Genomic DNA, 21210 nt, shown 5'->3' with positions numbered 1-21210 from the left:
CGGTCAAGAATCTTTGGCTTAGGGTTTCAAAAACTGTGGCCGGCCTCGAACAGAACACTTGGAGAAGAGAACATCTTTATGTTAGTACGAACATTGGTACTGAGGTTGCACTCGTGGCTTATATGGTAAAAAAGTATTCATCTTCTTCTGCTATTTATTATATATTTTCACTTTGAAAGATTTTGCAGCTAAATTGTCAGTGTCCTCCTTTGATACGGAACGTCACTACGATAGTATAGGGTCTAACTGGTTGACTGCAATACATTCGAGACAAATCTCGTGATACGTTGGAATGTTTCAATATTATTATATACCTGATATTAAAAGAAGAAGAAATAAATCAATATATATATATATATATATATATATATATATATATATATATATATATATATATATATATATAGAAGAAGAAGAAGAAATAAATCCCTACCTGCTTTTTTTATCCGTCGGCGTATTCTATCCCACGACGCCTCACTCTCTCCCATTCGCATCCGCAAGTTTCCGATCCAAATCCAGATCACGTTTTCAGTTCAAAACTAGGACAGTCTAAATCCATAATGAGACCAACTTTCAAACTTCGCGTGTCTAGCCATGATATGGAGTCTGATCCAAGACGTAATTGAACAGATGAAGTAATCATTATGTAGATAAATCAGTGATCCACAAGCCGTCCAAGCGACCAAGTAACAAGTTGTATGTTCTATTGCTATACACAAACTTGTTTACTAGTATAGACAATGCAGTTAGTAATAAATATTGATACGTCCTCAGCGTACAAACCAAAACTCCTCTTTTATTTTATTTAACAAAAATTATGTCTAGTAACTAATATAATTGATATAATAATGGAACTATTTTTTTGGGACATTTACCATTGTACACAAAGGAACTGATAACCCTACTTCGCATCTTCACAGCATTCAACCCAAAACATGCAGATCCTGGGTTGGAGCAGCAGGTCGGTCAAGTGAAAAATCATTCTCAAAATGATTGTTGACCCCTGATGAGGTAACCATCACCACAAGAAAGGTTATCGTTGCACTGTAACCAATTAGCTAAAGCAACAACCAGCCAATCAACAGGACAGGCTGCACAAGACCTTCTCATCGTATTTCATCGATTAAGAACTCGTGAACACAAAAGCAACTGTTCAGTTATTACATTAAATAACACACTCGTAACCCGTGAACCCATTTTTTCTAGCAGGAGGCCGCGAAGGATCTTGATGACAAACATAGGCAAAACTTTGTCTGATGTCACCGAAGTTGTTACCTCATAGTAACAGTGTTAAAGGCACCTTGTTACTGTTAGGAGCAGATCGACTCTCTCGTAGCATGATTTCACTTCCCCCAAATCATTGGATAGCAACATCTGATCTGTTCGAGCAAAGTTTTTCTGATTTGAGGTAGATGGGCGGGTGTCATTTATCGAGCAATGTCTTTTCAAGTCCGGCACCAGTTGCTATCGGTAGTACGAAGCTGAGATGCAAAGCAGAACGGATGGAGCTGTAGTCGCAATCAACTCCTGGAATGAGATACTGCGAATTAGTTTCACTATTGCTGAAAACAGCATTTGACAACTGAAAGCAGCACCAGGATACATTTTGCACTGATCCATGACTTGTTTTCCACCGGAAAAGCAGCATCCACTTATTCTAGGGCCTTTCTGTAGTAGTTAAAAGGATGAAAAGTTGACGGTTTCTAGTTCATGCTAAACTACCAACAAATGGTCCAAAATGGAATTGTCAAAGAGAAGCAAACAGACAATGTTTGTTGTGTATGATATTATCCTACATCATAAAACCATCCAATATGCAACAGAAAATATCAGTCATGTTACCTGAAAATGATAAACAACATATGGAATAATATTTCCCAGACATTGAGAAAAAAAATGCAAGTACAACAGGAAACTCAGATGCAGTTAATGGAGCTACAATGTAGCACTCGTTTTGCCATATGTATACCCAGACCTCACTGCCAGGAATTACCATAAGTAGGTACTCCTAAATTTCATCACTGTGCAAATAATAGGTATGGGGTGATAAAAAAGTTCAGAACCAATCTATGAACAGCATCCCCTTATTAAGAGTCTAAGGCATCATATATTTGAACATGATGCATTAGTGCATAACAATCTACTATTTCGAAACATAGACTGGCTGGCATTATTCCTTCTATCTATCTATATCAGTTATGCATCCATCAAGCTGGACTGCAAGGTTAGGAAACTACTGACCTACTAACCAGAGAGACTTCTTTTTTTTTTTTGAACGAAATGGCAGGAGCTCTGCCTTTCAATTAAGAGAGGAAATAGAAGTTTATATACAGGTGAAGAGGGCGCGCCCTCTCAAGGAAAACAATTACAGCTTTATAGATTATCTCCTCCCAGCTAATGCCCTCTTCCTTTGTTGAATTAGGGTTTAGGGTTTAGGGTTTTATGCACACAAGAAATAAATTTCCCAGACCTATCATCAAAAGCAAAGAAAAAAATCATCCCATGGTCCCACCTAGCCACCCTGTCACCTTACTGTACTTTTGTTTGCGTTATATATATATCAGAACTACCATGAGTTAAAAAATAAAATCTGCACCAACAACAGAACACTTCAGTTCATGCCAACATTACATATAGAATTTAGAAAGTAAAAAAGGCATGAAACATATCAACATAGGAAACTGCCTCATGCCCCTATGGAAAAGATATAAATTTACGATATGCCTCGTGTTCAGAAGTAGACTCACATTATATACAGGAGTGATATGGCTAGCTCTGTAGCCTTCAGCTTCACAAGCATTCGGTAGAAATAGGCAATACCAACAGTATTTTCAGCTAAAATGCTAAGCTGTTCCAATTAGTACCAAAGTTTGAATCATTTTCCATTCTCGTTCCTTCCAAGTCAAGACTTTTGTGCAGCCAGCAATGTGGTGCAGAGTTGAAGCCACTCTTTTGATAGGTTCAGAAGCTGTTTGACTAGAAAGACACAAATACTAGCAGCTGCAGAGCATTTGGGAATTCAAGATTTTGGAATAACTTCTTACAAATGCTGCTGATATTGCCATATTTATGCAGATCAATCATGGTGGATCTTGAGTTTATACAAAGACAAATGAGATTATAAACAGCACCACTCAAGAGCAATAGAGCATCAACCAAATTATCAATCTTTTGCAGTGAACCTATTTTCTCCTACACTATATTTCCTTTTTATATCAGCAGGGGTCCTACTTTTACTTTTACGGTAAAAAAAGAGGGAAATATATGATATTGGCAGTATCATGTCTAGAAAGCCTTCAATGTACAGCATTGTGAATAACCAGCTGTTATATTGCACCTAATTAAAAATAAGATTTGTTTGTAGGAACTGATGTTTACTAGATAATTGCTAAGAAAGCTGCCATAATGCAAGCAGAAAGTCCCAGACTTACATGACTTGTATGTTGGGCATCACTGCAAATGAAACTGTACAATAATTATGTGGACAAACGTAACAAAGACAGGTTCGCATTGAATTCAAAGAAAAAAAATAGGTCCCCAAGGAACTATTGGTTGGTAATTAGCATGTTTGATCTCCTTTGACACCTCAATAATCAGTAAAGATAACAAAAATTAAAAATAGTAGATGAGGTAGCCAAGAGGCTTTTATTTAGTTCCAGAACTCTCAATCTTACCAAGCAGCGAACATGTCCAGGAAACAGCCCAGTCAAGTAACACAGTATAATACATAATTCTTCACAGAAAGTCATCATCCTAAAAATTAATCATAAGGCCAGCAGCAGCACATGGTTGGGCATGGCCTTCTAGTTTCTTGGTTGTGTTGCTATGTTTCATTTCAGACTATGCAGCCTGCCCAATCTACAGGCACAAAGATTTGTTACATGAAAATACAACGTGAAATTTTTCTATATGCCATTGGCTAAAGCCTGTGTCCCTGATCTGCCACCTAAAAGACTCAAATCCTTGCAATGCTACTATCCATAAATTTTAATCTCTTTCACGCCATAATTGATCACATTCCAATAGTCTTGGCTATTAGACATCAAAGAGACCAATTTGTCCGTCCTCTCAGTTGGACACAAATTAGTTGCTCCCTTGTATGCACCCCAACTGAGCACATGATGTAGATTATTGTACTAGTAGAATTTACTCAACAAAATGAACAATAAGTAGATGAGTAGCATATAGTATAGAAAAAGGCAAGTCCACAGAATTATCCTGGATTGACCCATGTGTCACCCATTTCTTCTGTTTCAGCAGCTGATCTGCCATTACCATATCGTGAGCCCTATCCAACTGAAACCCAAAGAACTGCAGCACTCATCACTTGCTAATACGCAACATCAGTACATCACTGAGCTGCCAATAATACGACCAGCAAAATGACAAAAGTCCAAAATTACCTTCATCAAGTACTCCCAATCGCAGCTAGTCCCGCATCATTCCGTTCCGCCTCCTCTTGCAGGCCATCTTCACCTGGTCGAATTCATCAAGTGGACTGATCCCCAAAATCTATCAACAGTGACCACCAATTAGGTAATAATACACAACAGGACTACATCCTAACTCCTGGATACTGTACCGCAGAATGCAGGTCCTAAGCATGAACAGTTGAACACATCCATAAATGCAGCTGACCAGCTCTACCTCAGTGCCGAATCCCTACCAGTGCCGCAGATGCAGCCACAACACCACCTCCATGACGTCTGGCCGGCGTCGTAGACAACCTTTTGTCAACCACGATTCTGCACAAACTTAGTTGCGAAAAATGAAGGGAAAAAAGGAAACCCCTTCAGCCATCGGAAACCTACCAAAGTGCGAGATAGGAAATTTAACCAGATTGTAATTGCGGGAGCGCCTGTCTATTCTAAAAAACGCTGCCAAACGGACGCGTTAGTAGTTGCCGTGTAGAGTTCATCCCCAGACGAGGGAGGCAAGGAAGAATACCAGATTGCGGTTAGTGCGGAAGGTGGACGAAGAGGCAGCCATCATCCCCAACATTGTAGGGCCGACGGTGGTGGCGGCCGCTACCGCCTTCATCTGCGGCCTGCGGCGTTGGAGAACCGGAGAAGAGGCCTGAATTGATGGGCCGCATAAGCAATTGGGCCGAGTTTTTGTTTTTGGACCTTGTTGGAAGCTCACTCGTGTGATCGTGTCGAAAGTCTGAAAGGTTGTTACTGTTAGCATTTCGGGTCGTAGTAGAGACCTTGGTATCTTTTGGAATACTTATAGTGGAGATTTTAATGTACTCACAATGTCACATGGATGCAATCCTATGATAACGAGTTGAATCTCCCACGTATTGTTGCAGAATTTTTTTTTAAAAAAAATGATAGCCAAAATTGGTACATATTAACAATGTTGGTTATCTCCTCGAACAATTTTGTACTTTAGAAGTAACTAGCAGTGTATTTTTCATGTGAATCAATGCTTGCTTGTAAAGCTGTATGAGACCAAAACGAAAAAAAGATATTTGTATTGCTATATAATAATTCATTGTTAAATCTATTTTCCACTTATATATATATTCAATAGTGTAGTTGGTGCTACTCTGAAGGATATAACATATATATCCAAGCAAGTCCTTAATTTGCAGTGTTCCTCCCGACATCATCAAATTAAGATGCATAAACAGTATAATCATGTACGACATGCAAAAACTGAATCGATGAGGAAATTTGTGACAATGGAAAAGAAACAAATGGAATTATTAGGGCCTTGTTTACTTTTCAAATATTTTGTAAAAATTTTTAAGATTCCTCGTTACATCGAATCTTACGACACATACATGAAACATTAAATATAGATAAAAAAACTCATTGCACAATTTGTCTATAATTTACGAGACGAATCTTTTAAGCCTAGTTAGTCCATGATTGAACAATATTTGTCAAATACAAATAAAAATATTACAGTTTTCATTTTGTAAAAAAAAATTGCAACTAAACAAGACCTAGGAACTCACATAGTGAGTCAGAACCTGACCACTGCGAGATGGAAGTATATAGTTTTTTTTACATCTAGATAATTATTCATGAGAACATGTGAAAGTGCAGAGCAATCATAGAAAAAAAAAGTTTATCTTTTCATCCGTATGAGGAATAGTTGACCATTAATAGACCCTGAGATGAGGATCTGAACCTAGAACAAATTAAAAAATCAATCAAACTCTATGGAGGATGGAAAATCAAAATAATATTATAACAGAAGAAACCCAAAGAAAGGAATACTAACATCAAAAAGACAATTGTTTGTTCTCATAGGGTCAACTCGGTGTAGATTAAGCATGCACAATGATTAGCTTGCAGTGGTGCCGGAGAAATTTTCTACAGGCTGCGGCAGCTGCTCTTATCTCAGGCCTTGATTCTCTGCAGCTAGGGATGAAAATGGTACGGATATTTTCCGACCGTATTCGAGACCGAATTCGTTTAGAGGGATTCAGATCAGTCCGTATCCGAGTCCGAATGTTCAACATCTGATACCGTATCCGTATCCGAGTACTTAAATCGTATATTTATGATGTCGACATCCAATCTGAAACGACCTAGATTTTTCCAAAAAGGGAAAAATCCACAGATTCGAATTATAATGTGATAATTCAAAAATTGAACCATCTCATTATCATATATCAGTCGTTATCATAGTCATACATCGTGAGAAACAAAATTATAACACATTTACTTTACAAATCTTGGTCAACAAGCCTATTACATCGTTTTTCTAGCGGAAACACACACGTGTCTTTATCAGAGTCGATGTAGCGCGTCAGCGGTGAAGGCTCCTCCTTCACGGGCAATCATCAGAGTCGGCGTAGTTTATCAGCGGGCGTAGTCTTCATCTTTGAACCAAACTTGAGCGCAGGAACGAGACCATCTAATCCTTCTATTCTCCGTAGTTATCATCATAGACCACGTTCAAAACCTGCTAAACAATTTTCAGTACGATTTGTACTGGCCACTGGCTCCCACCCTATGCTTTTGCGTAAGCTTTGTGGTAAGTGGAATGCAAAGAGTAGATCAAGAGGCCTGTATATATGGTTGTAGTCTTTCCTATGCAAGTTCATCAATATTTAATAATAATAATTCATCAAGTTTTATTCCATCTCATCCACACATCCATCCATCCCATCACACACATCTCACCACACTCTCACTCTCTAGGCGGCAAGTACGACTCCCGCTCGTGCCTTGCCTCAACGGCCAACGCCGGATCCAACACAAACCCAGGGGAAGGTAGAAGGGACTCCTCTCTCTAGTCAAGTGAAGCTGTACTTAGGAAGGTCCATAGCCGACGAATCGGCATATGTATCGATCGATCAACCAAACTCTGCAGAGGTTTACACTAACCACAAGATCACCATCATCGACGGTGGCCCCCGTCTAGGCTGATTCCGAGCTGCCTCCCAACTAAATACGATGCCACCCTACCACTCAGAACTGGGGCCATACCGGAGTCCCACCGGCATGCTGAGACTGTGAGGCGTAGTACCGGGCCCCAAAGGTCACTACGCTGTCCTAGGAGGGTGTGGGTCCTCATGCCCGTACCTCCCTACACTATCCGCTAACAACCTAGTAGTAGTGGCACCGCACTAGCTGGTCGTACATCCGTCCCGCACCATATAAGGCGAGTGGCGTGTAAGGCTTCCTAAGACCCGGTCCACAGAACATCTCAGTCCTTAGGGTGACCAAACAGGATATCTTCACGAGGGGCCAACCGATGCCCCCGCTCGACGGGACATCCGGTTACCCCGTGCTAAACAGCACCTCCCATCCCGGCGCTTCGTCCCACGAAGACACTCCACTCCGGGACCTCTCCCTGTCACATGTACCCGCCACAGGTCACTCTCGTGGAGAACGCCCAGGTAGCGTCCCCCGGCAAGACTTGTCCCAAGACTCGTCGTAGATCCTGCTCGGTCGACTCGACCCTCACCACACACCCAAGACTCACGCCAAGATCTCCCCAAATCCATTACCATCTCATTATCCAATTATCGGCACCACGTGCCTCATCCACTCACATCCAATCTCCCACATTGCATCACATCACAGATATAATGCGTAGTAGAAGCAGTAGCAAGTAGTATGCAGCATCTAACCTAATAGCGGGTGTGCGAGGGTTATAGGTTGCAACAAGGCAATGGCTCACAAGCATTTCTACCATGCAACCTATCACAGTTCATTTGCATAAAAGTAAAGCACTAGCATCTACATTATTGCATGTCTAATAGGATTCTACGAGGTTGGGTGGGACGTGGCACCTGTCGAGTGACATTTCCAAGATCCTCAGTTCACTTGTAGTTGTACTCATCCAAGGTCTTTCTTCCATCTGCATGTCCTTCCTTCAACGGGTCCTGATCCGATCAACGCTAACCGAAGCAACTAACTCGAAAGCGACAAACAAGGCGAAACAATCAAACCACTAGACCTAGAAAGACTGTGAAAGGAGATGACAGAACACTGAGGAACAACTACACTAAAAGGACACCGAAAGGATAACGATTTAGCCCTCTCGGCGGATGTCCGATCCCTGGGCTAAAGGAAATAGGAATGGTTGTTCACCAAGTAAGTCAGAGTCTCAGCCTAGCCGATACTTCCCGGGTCAACTGAGTCAACCTGTACGGCTTTAATAAATGGCTTAGACTCTAACTCATTCTAAGCAAACACCACGGCTTACGGTCTTTCGATCCAAGCGTCACAGAGACTGATGAGAACCAAACTGTTGTAAGCACAAGAGATTCGGATCTCTCTCAACTCATACGCCATTATGATTGACGAGAGTCAAGAGAGGGTGGAACAAAGAGAGAAGAAAAGGGAAGTGGTCTATTCCTTCCAATCCACCCGCCATGGTAAGAGACGGGGAATCAGAGAGAGTGACACACAAGTACACGAGTGCTCGTACTACTTGTAGGGTACCACGACCTAGGTGCACTAAATGCACTAAGACATTCCTAGGGTTCTTAGCAGTGCGGTTGTCACTGCGAGAACCAAAGAAATGCTACGGTCGAATAGGTACAAGCATACAAGAGTTTAAGCCCGAAGAACCAAAAAGGCGGGAAAAGACATGGGATTCACCTTCCTTTGATCCGCTCGCCATAGTAATGGCGGGAATCGCGAGATTGGAAACAAAACACCAAACAAACAAAAAGGGCTCAACCCCCATCTTACTGGATCGACGGGGATTGAGATCAAGAGCGAAGAAGAACGAAATCACACTCTTTCAACCAACTCACCATGGAACAAATGATAGTTGGAGAACAAGAGACATGAGCCCACAATCTACACCAACTCATAACACTTCACGACCTAGGTGCTTCTGAATCAGCACAAGGTCATTCCTATAGTTCCAGGCGATGCAGTTGTCATCGCGAGAACTAGGGAAATGCCTGGGTCTAGGTGGCATAAGCATACGAGACAGATAAGATAAACATGTGAGAAAAATAGGATAGGCTCGATGGCCATGGCGAGGCGTCTTGCGACCATGAGTTTCACCTAACGAGTTGGCTTCCGACTGTTCTACCAGGGTTGCTCCTAATCTGTATCCCACTAGACTAGATCACAGAGAACTCGAAGGTGCGTGTAAGAACCGCGTCGATAACGACATCGAGTCCACAATGGCTATGTCCGAGGGACGGAAATAGGAGCTAACGAGCGTAGCGTGACGAAGTCAACTGAACACGGGGAAATGAGTTATGCTCGGCATCGCGATCACGACGGGACGTACCCACGATCGAAATGATCAAACATACTACGATTTCCCCGACCGGCTCGAAGGCTCGGTTCTCAAGCAAATAAATAAAGAAGAACAGCGACAACACGAGAGAAGGGACATGCTTGGCACTACGACCATGGCGAGACGAACTCGCGATCGCATCATTCAAACACGTCACTCTCTCGACCGGCTCGACGGCTCGGTCCACAACCAACCAACCACACCACACAGGAAACAACGCACAAAGATCCACAACACAAAGACTGGCAACACAATCGACGCAAGGACAACACAGAGTGGCACATTTCCATAGCTCAGGAGAGAGATAGATAGATAGATAAATAGACCGGCACGAAGGCACGGCACAGGCAACAATGGATAAAGATAGATCATGCATTAAACAAGGCAGGAGATGTATGATCATGTACAGATGATAGGTAATGGAATGACAAGTATGAACAAGTATGATTTAATACGAAGGAGTTTCGTCAATGTCGACTAGGGTTTAGGGGGGGTTTCGACCTTGCCGAACACGAGGAAGGCGGCGGAGGCCTGCTGCTGCCACTCTAATCCAGCTAGGATCTGCCGTTGATCAGCTGTGGCTTGCTGCGGCCGGCCGGGAAGGCGACGCACCTTCGGCAAAAGCACGACAAGGCCACTGCTTCCCTGCACAGTGAAGAACACGGCACAAAGGCCGGTTTCAGCAAGGCAAAACAGAAAGCTAGCAAGGAGGGCACTTGGGCACTGGTGGCTCACCGACGGCAGGAGCAGGCTTGGCGAGTGCGCGTCGAGGTACTGGTTGCGGTGGCGCAGCTCTGGAACAGCTCGGCGTGGTGGTGACCATGGCAAGGTGATGACGTGGACGTGGATGGGGTCGCGGGGCTTGGTCACCGCACCGACGTCGTGGACGAGCTCGGGCGACGTCGCGGACGGAGCTCGGTGCAGAGCGTCGCCGTGGGCAGCACGGCGTCTTCGTGTGGCTTCAGCGCGGCGGTGCTCTGTGACGTTCGCGACGGGGACGGCGTCCTGGTGCTCGCCGGGCGGAGACGGAGGCGTCGTGGCCGGGGTCGCGGATGCTCCAAGCAGCCGCGTGCTCGCGCAGAGTGGCCGTGGCGAGGCTCGGGCGCAGAGGAAGGGCGCGGGGGCGAGGTCGCGGCCACGGCGAGGCGTTCCTGGCCGCGGTCGAGCGCGTACGTGGCGAGGTCGGCGACGTCACAGTGCTTGGAGCCGAGGCACGACGCGGGGCGATGGGCACGAGCACGGCGTCGGGGTCGCGGTGCGGCTCGGCGGTGGATGCCAGGGTCGGGGCTCGGCGCGGCCGGCGTCGAGGCTTGGCGAAGCTCCTGCTCGGTGATGGGGTCGCGGGTGCATCGAAGCTCGACGCGGCGAACGCAGCATGGCGAGGCCGGTGGTGGCGCGGGCGCGGACGTCGTGGGCTCCTGGTGCGGGGTCGTGGCGATGGCGTGCAGCTCCAGCGTCGCGGATGGCGAGGCTCCGGGCGAGCTCGTCGGCGAGGTGACGCAGGTGCGCGGGGCGAGGTCATGGCCACGGTCGTCGGGGTTCGGCCGGGGCTCGGCTGCTGGATGGAGGGGGCAGAGGAGGAGGGCGGCGCCGTGGGGGAAGAGCAGAAGGCGGCGTCTGCGCTTTATAGGGCACGCGAGGGCTAGGGTTCGGGGATGGCCGTCCATCCTCGACGTCCGTGTCGGGGACGGGACACGCGGCACGGATCACGGGGTCGGCACGGACGTCCAGGGCGCGAGGCGTGGCCTCCCGATTCGGAGCGACGGCGGCGGCTGCGGTCTGGGAGGGCAGGGGCGCGCTAGGGCTAGGCGCTGGGGTGGCTTGGGCCTTGGGCCGGTGGCGCCCTTGTGTACGTGGGCCGAACAGGGAGAAGGGGAGGTGGAAAGATGGGGAGTGGGCCGGCTGGTTGCTTCTCCAGCTGGGCTGGCGGGGCGACTCGGGCCTGGCTCGGTTGCTGAGCCACAGGGAGGGAGAGGGTGCTGGGACGGTTGGGCCAAATGGGAGAAGAAGAGAAATTCGGCCCAAGGGAAAAGAAAGGGGTTTTTCCATTTTTGATTAAACGCAAAGGAAAAACAAAAGGAGATCGGATAAAATCCGATGGAGTTTGAGACGTACTCCAACAAAAAGTTGAGAAGGGATTCGCTTCGCCTTTGAGATAGGCTCAACGAAGATTCAGAAAGACTTTGCTTTGAATTTGTGCACTCCAAAAGAAACTCAAAACCCTAAACAAGACTCGACTCAAGACGACTCACGAACAAAGGTAGTCGCCTACAAACAATTCTATATATATGCCACGATTTGTTAGCGGGTTAGGATCAAGGTAGACCTAAAAACTATATGTTTCACACGATTACAGGAAAAACTTTAAAAAGCTCGTATTTTTGGTTTTCATAAAAATCCGGGATGTTACACAATCGTATATTATTCGTATTCGAATCCGAATTCGACCAAAAATACGAAAACAAATATGATATCGATGATATCCGTCCGTATCCGATCCGTTTTCATCCCTATCTGCAGCCCTGCAGGTGGTTGGATGGCATCAGCTCATGATTCAATGCTAAAATGGCAAGCAGAAGTGGGAAGAAAACACGAACTTTACGTGGACGACAACAATGGCTACTGCACAACAGAGGAGAATGCATGGGAGGCAAGTCCAATAGACGTCCGGTTCAGACATAGAATTAGTCTTTTGGTGTTTTTTTTGGTGGTCCAATGAATGAAGTTAATGCATATCTATCCGTCAGTTACTGCTAAAGAATCATTGACTTGTTTATTCTCAAATTTTTTGTAAAATGTTCCGTCACATCGAATCTTACGGTATATGTATGAAGCATTAAACATAAATAAAAAATAACTAATTGTATAGTTCATATATAATTTGCGAGACAAATCTTTTGAGCCTAGTTAGTCTATGATTAGACAATAATTGTCAAATATAAATGAAACTGCTATAGTATATTTTGCATTTTTTTTCTAGAGGTAAACTAGGCCCATGAATGGTGTACATAAGCTGTTCATGAAAAACTGATGGATATAATTAAGGTAATTGCTCTGGTACTCCTCCTTTTAACAATTGCGCACATCTTAAAGCAACTCATCTAATTAATTAAATATTTTTATAATTATTTCTCATGGCTCAACCCAGCTCAGTTGCACTCTAAACTCATCTCTCATCGATGCTCTCCGTTTTGTTGACGCACCTTCCGGTTCCTTGTGCGCTGGCGATCGACGACGGTGCTCTACAGACATCCTCGCCACCACAGAAGCGTCAAAGCAAAGTAAAATCCAATACAATCTCCACTTGCCTTGATCCTGTTTGTTCGGATCTTAGATTTTCTCTATGCTGGAAGCCGGCAAGGAGAGGACGTTACGGTCTAGATATCGTGACCGCTGACCACGCTGTAGGGAGGCCAATGACGCCGCCAAGCAATGCTCTCCATGCCCGGGCCTCTTTCTCAAGCCGTTAAGCGCGTGTCGTAAGATGTGAGAGGAACCGCCGTAGGCGCGCAGCCACAGGTTCATAGATGGAAGCCACAAAAAAGAAGTTGTGAATTCATACGTTCAGTTCAGAAATGGCCGTGCACATTCAAAGAGATTAATTATATGAGGTTCTATAGTAGTCTATGATCAGTGCGTTTGTTGAACGTTTTGGTTCCTACACTATCCTCTCCCTACGTCGTCTATCATAATAAGTGGTTAGAGACTAGACTCCAGCTAGGCGTCTGGATCTCTCTCAACGAGCATGCATTCTTATTCTGCCCTGTTTCTTAGGCCCTGCTTAGTTTCCAATTTTTTTTGGATTGGAGGTACTCTAGCACTTTCGTTTTTATTTGACAAACATTGTCCAATCATAGAGTAACTAGACTCAAAGGATTCATCTCGCGATTTACAGATAAACTGTGCAATTTGTTTTTGTTTTTATCTATATTTAATGTTTCATACATGTACCGCAAGATTCGATATGACGGAGATTCTTGAAAAGTTTTTGGTTTTTGGGTAAACTAAACAAGTAGTTAATTTCTCAATCGTCTGAATCTCTGCCAGGAGTATATGTCCCGGTGACCTTCACTGCGGCGATGGTCATGGTAGGCACTACAGTTTCCAACACACGAGAAAGCAAGATACGAACAAAAAGTCCATGGAGTTTGGACTAGATTTTGGCTGGAACGCCGCTCCTCCCGTGCCCATGCGACGAGCATCGCCGCCGGTTGCGAGGAAACGAAATGAGGATGAACAAAAGGGACCAGGGATGGAGACTTGGAGAGATGAGTTTGGCACAAGGTTTGTGGTGGGTTCGAACGGGCGGGCTGGCCCATGCCTGACCTAGATGGAAAATAATTAAGAAAAAATGTATAATTAATTAGATATGCTGCTTTGAGATATGTGCAATTTTTAAAAAGAGAAGTACCAGAGTAGTTCTCATTAGGGTCAGTCTCAATGGAGAGTTTCATGTCCCAATTTTCAACACATCTGATTTTAGAAACAATGCATAAGAATTTCATGAGGATGAAACTCTCTCTGCTCCAATGAAACTCTTATCATCTCTCACTTCATTAATACGGTGCCACATCAACATATTTAATGCCCATGAAACTCTCATGAAAACACATTGAGACTAGCCTTAATTAAAATTGCACTGAAGATCTGACGGTCTTAGTTTTAGCGGTGATCGACATGCCTCAACATTGTTGTAGAGAAATCAAAATTAATAAATCTTAATGGTTTCCTTCTATATAGGTTATATCCTATAGATAGATAGATAGATAGATAGATAGATAGATAGATAGATAGATCGATTGAGAACATATGTACGAGGAAGCACACACTCTTGAACGTTTCAAGATGTGGGATATGTACCGATGCTTTCAATGAAATTTCACTTCGTTTGGAACATGTTGAAGTACAAGCATGCACAAAATTTAGAGTTTCAAGAGATGATTGGCCTATTCTAAGAAATGATTGGCCTACACCTACGGCTACGACTTCGGCCTCCAAGTGCTACAACCGCGTGCATGGATGAGGTGACACTCTAGGCACTGGTTGCGGTAGCCACTTGCGAGGGTGATGCAACCTCTATTTAGTCACGTGTTGAAGGAAGAGAAAAGACTATGAAAAGAATAGAGGATTACATATAGAGCCCTCATATCAGACGTTCTCGTCCGATTTTTAATATCTGTTAACCAAATATAAAATAAGAATCATTCCATCCTATAAAACAACACAAGAAATATGATCATCTATTTCTATGAATCAGAGACGGAGCCATCCCATCTTTTAGATTTCTTCAAACCAAATAGTGTCGTATCCCTTCCAATCAAACGTATGCTTTTATATCTTGGACGTGTGGACAAAAAAAAACGCCGAGTCACCAAAGCCATCGGTACCTATCACCACTTCAATCGTGATGAAAGAGTGGCATCTTCTTCACGCCACGTTTCTCGAGAGGCATCTTCTTCTCCACAACGATAATGTCGCCGCAAAGCTTCGGTCCTGTAAAACAGATCGCAAGAAATTGAAGAAAAATGCGATCCAAATGGAGCTCCAGCTTGCCAAGCTGCCATGCTGTCTATCTGACAGTGGGACCCACCCTCGTGCTCCAGTCCGTAACGATCGTCAGTCGTCTGGTAGTACTGTACTCCAGAGTCCAGGATCTTGTTTAGTTTTAAAATTTTTTGCAAAATAGGAATAGTACCACTTTCGTTTGTATTTAACAAATATTATCCAATCATGTACTAACTAGACTCAAAAGATTCGTCTCGTCAATTTCGACCAAACTGTGCAATTAGTTTTAATTTTCGTCTTCATTTAATACTTCATGCATGCGTCTAAAGATTTGATGTGACGAAAAATCTAGAAAATTTTGCAAAATTTTTTAAAGTAAACAAGGCCCAGATCTCATCGCCGAAGCCGTGGGCGGTGGGCCAGCGCCCACAGCGTCACGCCGTCACGTACACTGCTCGCAACCCGCTTGCCTACACACCAACGAAAGAGCTCAGATTGCCACACTGACGACCCGGACCCACAGTGTCGGGCCGATTGTCAGTGACTGATGAGCAGTTGCCCTCATCATCGGGGCGAGTGGCAGTGGATTCCTTCCCAAGGCTCCCCGTCACAGCGACGTTGTTAAATAGCGGCCAACCATTGTGGGCTGTGGCATCCCCTTCGCTATCCCTTTGTTGCCGCCGCCTCCAAAGCCACTCCCAAACCCCCGCTTCCAGAACCTTCTCGAAGCTCACCGCCTCCTCCTCCTCCTCCTCCTCCACTCGCTCCGATGGCGAAGGACCCGATGCGCGTGCTCGTCACTGGCGCCGCAGGTACGGTGTTGAACCCTTCCTTCCTTCCTGATCCGCGTAGTATCCGTTGTCGTCTGCTCCCTGCTCGGATCTCGCCTAGTCCGCCCGAGCCCGATCCGATCCGATCCTGTGGGGTTTAGAGTCTGCTTAACTCGCTAGATCTCGGTTTCTGTCGCTTGATCTGATGGTGTTTAGGGCGTTAGGGTTGACGTAGATTTGACCAGTCGAAGAGCTCACTGTCACTGTCCTTGTTCAGCTGGTGAAGTTGAACCGATACGCGGTGCTAGCTGATCTGATCGGTGGTTGGGGTTGATGGGTAGATCCTCGTGGTAGCCACTTGATCCAGTTAACTCGCTAGCTGCACTTAGTGAATTGCTTACTCTTTAGATAGTTGATTTCACAGCTGTGATCTCTAGTTGAACCCTAAGGGTTCTATTATGGAAGGTTTCGGGAGCATGTTCTGATCTGGGTTAGGGGTTTTGGAGTCAGTGGTTACACCAAACGAGTGGATTTGATACATTTCGTCCCATCAGATTATCTGGAGGGACTTAAGGTACAGATCTAGTTACTCCATGGATTTTACATGTTAAAACTTGCATGAATTCTGTCTACATGATCACTGCCTGAATCATGTAACCTTTTAGCTGTTCAGATAGATGTCTTCATGTAATGTAATTAATAGAACTTCCTCAAACATTAAAGGCTGTGGTGTAGGCATCCAGGGGTCCAGGCTGCATTTGTTTGGGGCCCTCAATCTGTCACCACCAAAAATTGGTCATGCCAAATTATATGGCTGTCTTGACTTGTTCACTCTTTTGTAGCATGGCATCTGAGTTATTCCATTTCTGTTATCATAACAACAGGGCTTGGTATGGATTAGCCAAAATTTAGTTAGATACTCTGCTTATCCGTTTATTCTAGCTTATGCCTAGCATTCATTTATAAAATTGCACAGCATGCTTGACACTTCCTTGTCTGTTATGGAACTATTCTGATAAGACTATGATACAACAATTGTCTGCTGCTTGTGTCATATTTCATGGTATTAGAGCTGGTGTACAATGCATATTTACTTTCAGTTCCATAACTTATTTGTTTGTACCCAGTTAAAATACGATGCTTCTTGTTGTGATAGCGACCTTCCCTCACAACAGCTCCGGTACCATGTTGGATGATATTTGCGACATTCAATAATTGTCATATTGTTTTAAAGATGTATCAGCAATAAAGGTGTGTCCATGTACCATGATAGAGTGAGGAGCAATAATATGTTCTGGCTTTGAGGTTTGCCACATGCTTTGATAGGATACGGTGTTGTATTCTGCTTTGCATGTACATGTGCATTACTGTGCACTCCACAAACGGAGCCATGCATGCCATGTGCTTTCGTAGCAAACAAATTTGTCTAGTCAATGAGTGATTGTCATTGTGATAAGGATGAATTTGGATCCAAAATCTCACTACAGATTTGTCGCCCAGGATATGGGTGGTAGTTTGATTTTTTTTAAGTCATAAACCCAATTTCATGTGGTAAGCCTGAGCATGAAGGAGATCAATCATTCCCAAATTTAAGCAGCATGACTAAATTTGGAGGATGCTGAGGCTGTGAACCAACGATCTGTTAAAAATTTTCTGGTAGTTTTACATTCGAGGAATCTTTTTATTATAGGATGATCTCACTTTCTGGAGACTGGAGTATATATTGGTATATTTGTTTGTTTGGTGGTTCCTTGTTCAGAGAAGTACTGTAAGATGTGCAGTTAGGTCATTCGCTTAACCTAATAGAGGCATACGACCTCTCTCTAGGAACGTTTGGGGTTAAGAAAACTGACTCTGGTCATTTTAAGTAGATTTTCAAGTGAGTTTTCCATTCCCACAATGTTTTACATTTTATTTATGTAAACATTTGAATATTATGTGATAAAATTGCTTGCTTGCTGTACTGGAAATCGAGTGGAACTAGTCTGGTATTTAAGTTCTCAGAAGTTAGCACTGAACCATACTTATTTGCAACTTTAGTGCTGACTTCATATTATGATTCCATTCTCTCGCTGTTACCACAGTAAAAGCGACTTGTACAGACATTTTACACTGATCTTTCTCTAATTTTTGGAAGGCATTGTGGGCTAATTTGTTTTTTTGTTCGATAGGACAAATTGGATATGCTCTTGTTCCCATGATTGCGAGGGGAGTTATGCTTGGTGCAGACCAGCCTGTTATTCTGCACATGCTTGACATTCCGCCAGCAGCTGAAGCCCTTAACGGCGTTAAGATGGAGTTGGTTGATGCTGCATTTCCTCTTCTGAAGGGTAAGCTGACATGCTAATTCAGAGAGTACTGCCTCTTCTGTCTTCTATATGTGAACTGTTCTTGCTGCCTTGCTGGTGTATAACTTTTGGTAAACTATAGGAGTTGTTGCAACAACTGATGTTGTGGAAGCCTGCACTGGTGTGAATGTGGCCGTCATGGTCGGTGGATTCCCCAGGAAGGAGGGAATGGAAAGGAAAGATGTTATGTCGAAAAATGTTTCAATCTACAAAGCCCAAGCATCTGCCCTTGAAGCCCATGCGGCCCCCAACTGCAAGGTATTGGCTACCTTCCAATTTTTTAGTAGCAGGCTAAGAGTCATCATGCAGTAAAATTTGGTTATTTTGGTGCTGATAGTGTTGTCGATCACTCATGTAAGTGGTGATCTTGTCATCACACACTTGATTTAGCTACTAATCTGGGTGGGTCAATGGTGATGTACATAAATGGTGTATTACATGGGCATTATAAAATGGACTTGCCCTGTTTTATGAGTTTTTTTTTTCTATTTTGCATGCTCCAGTGCTCCACACTATGCCACTGCCGATCTGCAATTGTATGCCTTAAGGCTGTCTCCAATAGGAGACCCATTTGGGAACCCAAACCCAAAATGGGTCTCCAACACAATACCTATAGCCTCCAACAGAGTACCCATACATAAAACCCATTTTAGGTATCAGGAGAGGCATAAACCCATTTTAGGTATCAGGAGAGGCATAACCCAAATTTGGGTATTCTCTCTCCTCGAGACCCATTTGCAGAGAGTGTTTTCTTTTAGGTCTCGTTACTGGAGAAGACTAAATATAGGTATGGAACCTTTTACCTGTAGCGCTACCTAAAGGATAAATGGGTCTTGTATTTTGGGTGATGATTGTTGGAGATAGTCTAACAAGTAGCCTCAACAAATACTAATCAAATGATCTTATTTTCAAATGATCTTAGTTTCGTGAGAAGCCATGTCTGGTTCATTATGTTTCTTTCCTGTTTCATCTGTAGACTTCTCAATACCTGTTCTGTGCTCTGCAGGTTCTAGTGGTAGCCAACCCAGCAAACACCAATGCTCTTATCTTGAAAGAATTCGCTCCATCTATTCCTGAGAAGAACGTTACTTGCCTGACCCGTCTGGACCACAACAGGGCTCTTGGCCAGATTTCTGAGAGACTCAGTGTCCAAGTTAGTGATGTGAAGAACGTTATCATCTGGGGTAACCACTCATCCACCCAGTACCCTGATGTTAACCATGCCACAGTGAAGACTTCCACAGGGGAGAAGCCTGTTCGTGAGCTTGTTGCTGATGATGAGTGGTAAATCAGAAATGCTAATAAAAATACTTGGATATAACTGTTTATTATTTTCCTGACAGGTTGGGAACTAATGGTTTCACCCTTTGTTCTAACAGGCTTAATGGCGAATTCATCACAACTGTCCAACAGCGTGGTGCTGCAATCATCAAAGCGAGAAAGCTCTCCAGTGCTCTCTCAGCTGCTAGCTCTGCTTGTGACCACATTCGTGATTGGGTTCTTGGAACCCCTGAGGTCAGCTTCAGTTCTTTGCACCTTTCGATTCTTTCAGTTTTAAATGTGAACTTGTACCAACACCTTCAATTCTTTTTATTGTAGGGAACATTTGTTTCCATGGGTGTGTACTCTGATGGCTCATACGGTGTTCCTTCTGGACTTATTTACTCATTCCCAGTAACATGCAGTGGTGGTGAATGGAAAATCGTTCAAGGTATGATTGTTGTAGGGTTGAAAGGAAGACTTGACACAGCTATTTGGTGTCTTTGTTCATTCTAGTTATTTTTGTCTATAGATAGCTAGATGTTGTAGTTTCTTCCATAGCTCTTGGTGTCTAAAAGTCTTCCATAGCTAGATATTTGGCCTAAAGGATTTCAATAAGAACTTGCCATCCTACTCAGTAGTGATTATGCCCCCCCCCCTCCCCCTCTTTTTTTATCAAATAGAGCTAATAGAAAGGTGCTAAAAATTCTGGAGCTGATCCAAACAATCTAGATTATACTCCACAGCGTACGACCGAGCTTGAACTATCCATTATTCAACCACTCAGGCCCCAGTTATTGCAGCTAATAAGTTTATCCATACAGGGCCTATGCTGCGCCAAGCTGATCTGTTTTATCAATAGTCTAATAAGCTATTATCTGCCCGAAACCAAATTTCAAACATAAGTGTTTTATATCATAAATTACAATGCACCTGGCTTCCTAGAAATTGGACTTTAAACCTTCTAAGTTGCCTGATGTTGTACCTACCATGTAGGCCTCCCGATTGACGAGTTCTCAAGGAAGAAGTTGGACGCCACTGCCCAAGAGCTGTCGGAAGAGAAGACGCTTGCTTACTCATGCCTCGAGTAAATTCTACCATACCCCAGACCACAATTGCTACCCCTATCTTTTTGAATAAAAGAAACTCCAGATTCTCACTCAGAACTGCTGCACTGCGATGTGCAGGCGTGTTTGCTGGCTTCGTCCAGCATGTATGTCGTATGAGGCTTGTAGCTTCTTTTTTGCCTGATTGACTTGCAGGACATTTATTGAAAACTTGCAATTGAACCGCTTGACGATTGAAGTGGTAGCATAGTTTTGTTGCTTTCCTGGTGCCCAACTATATCCTCAAGTTTACTGTTACTTGGTTCCTTTCTGGATTCTATGGGTTCTCTCTGATTTTACAGTTTCTGTTTTTATTTTCCTGTTGCAAATTCATTGTGGCCTTGTTTACCTCCACCCTAAAATCTAAAAATTTTCAAGATTCTCTGTCACATTGAATTTTTAGGCGCATGCATTGAGTATTAAATATAGACGAAAATAAAAATTAATTGTACAATTTGGTCAAAATTTATGAGATGAATTTTTTGAGTCTAA

The 21210-nt window shown here is 43.8% G+C and overlaps 1 protein-coding gene and 1 long non-coding RNA gene across 5 annotated transcripts; one reads left to right on the top strand and one right to left on the bottom strand.

Moving 5' to 3' along the window:
- Positions 1093 to 4989, bottom strand: LOC110431619. Of its 4 annotated transcripts, XR_002449027.1 has the most exons (3): positions 4648 to 4989; positions 4404 to 4512; positions 1093 to 1527 (listed from the first exon to the last, which is right to left on the bottom strand). It is a non-coding gene; the product is annotated as an uncharacterized LOC110431619 (long non-coding RNA). The 4 variants fall into 4 exon arrangements; XR_002449024.1 differs by having other exon boundaries at positions 2748 to 4989; XR_002449026.1 differs by having other exon boundaries at positions 1093 to 4311; positions 4404 to 4989.
- Positions 15836 to 20989, top strand: LOC8070482 (malate dehydrogenase, cytoplasmic). Its single transcript, XM_002467034.2, has 7 exons — positions 15836 to 16046; positions 18176 to 18334; positions 18435 to 18610; positions 19359 to 19636; positions 19732 to 19867; positions 19952 to 20063; positions 20609 to 20989. Exons 1-7 carry the CDS (start codon positions 16004 to 16006, stop codon positions 20701 to 20703), a joined length of 999 nt encoding a protein of 332 aa, XP_002467079.1. The 5' UTR covers positions 15836 to 16003; the 3' UTR covers positions 20704 to 20989.

This window comes from Sorghum bicolor, chromosome 1 (genome assembly GCF_000003195.3).
Source record: "Sorghum bicolor cultivar BTx623 chromosome 1, Sorghum_bicolor_NCBIv3, whole genome shotgun sequence".
NCBI lineage: Eukaryota > Viridiplantae > Streptophyta > Magnoliopsida > Poales > Poaceae > Sorghum > Sorghum bicolor.
Note: the sequence above shows the minus strand (reverse complement) of the source record. Positions and strands in the feature narration are given on the sequence as shown.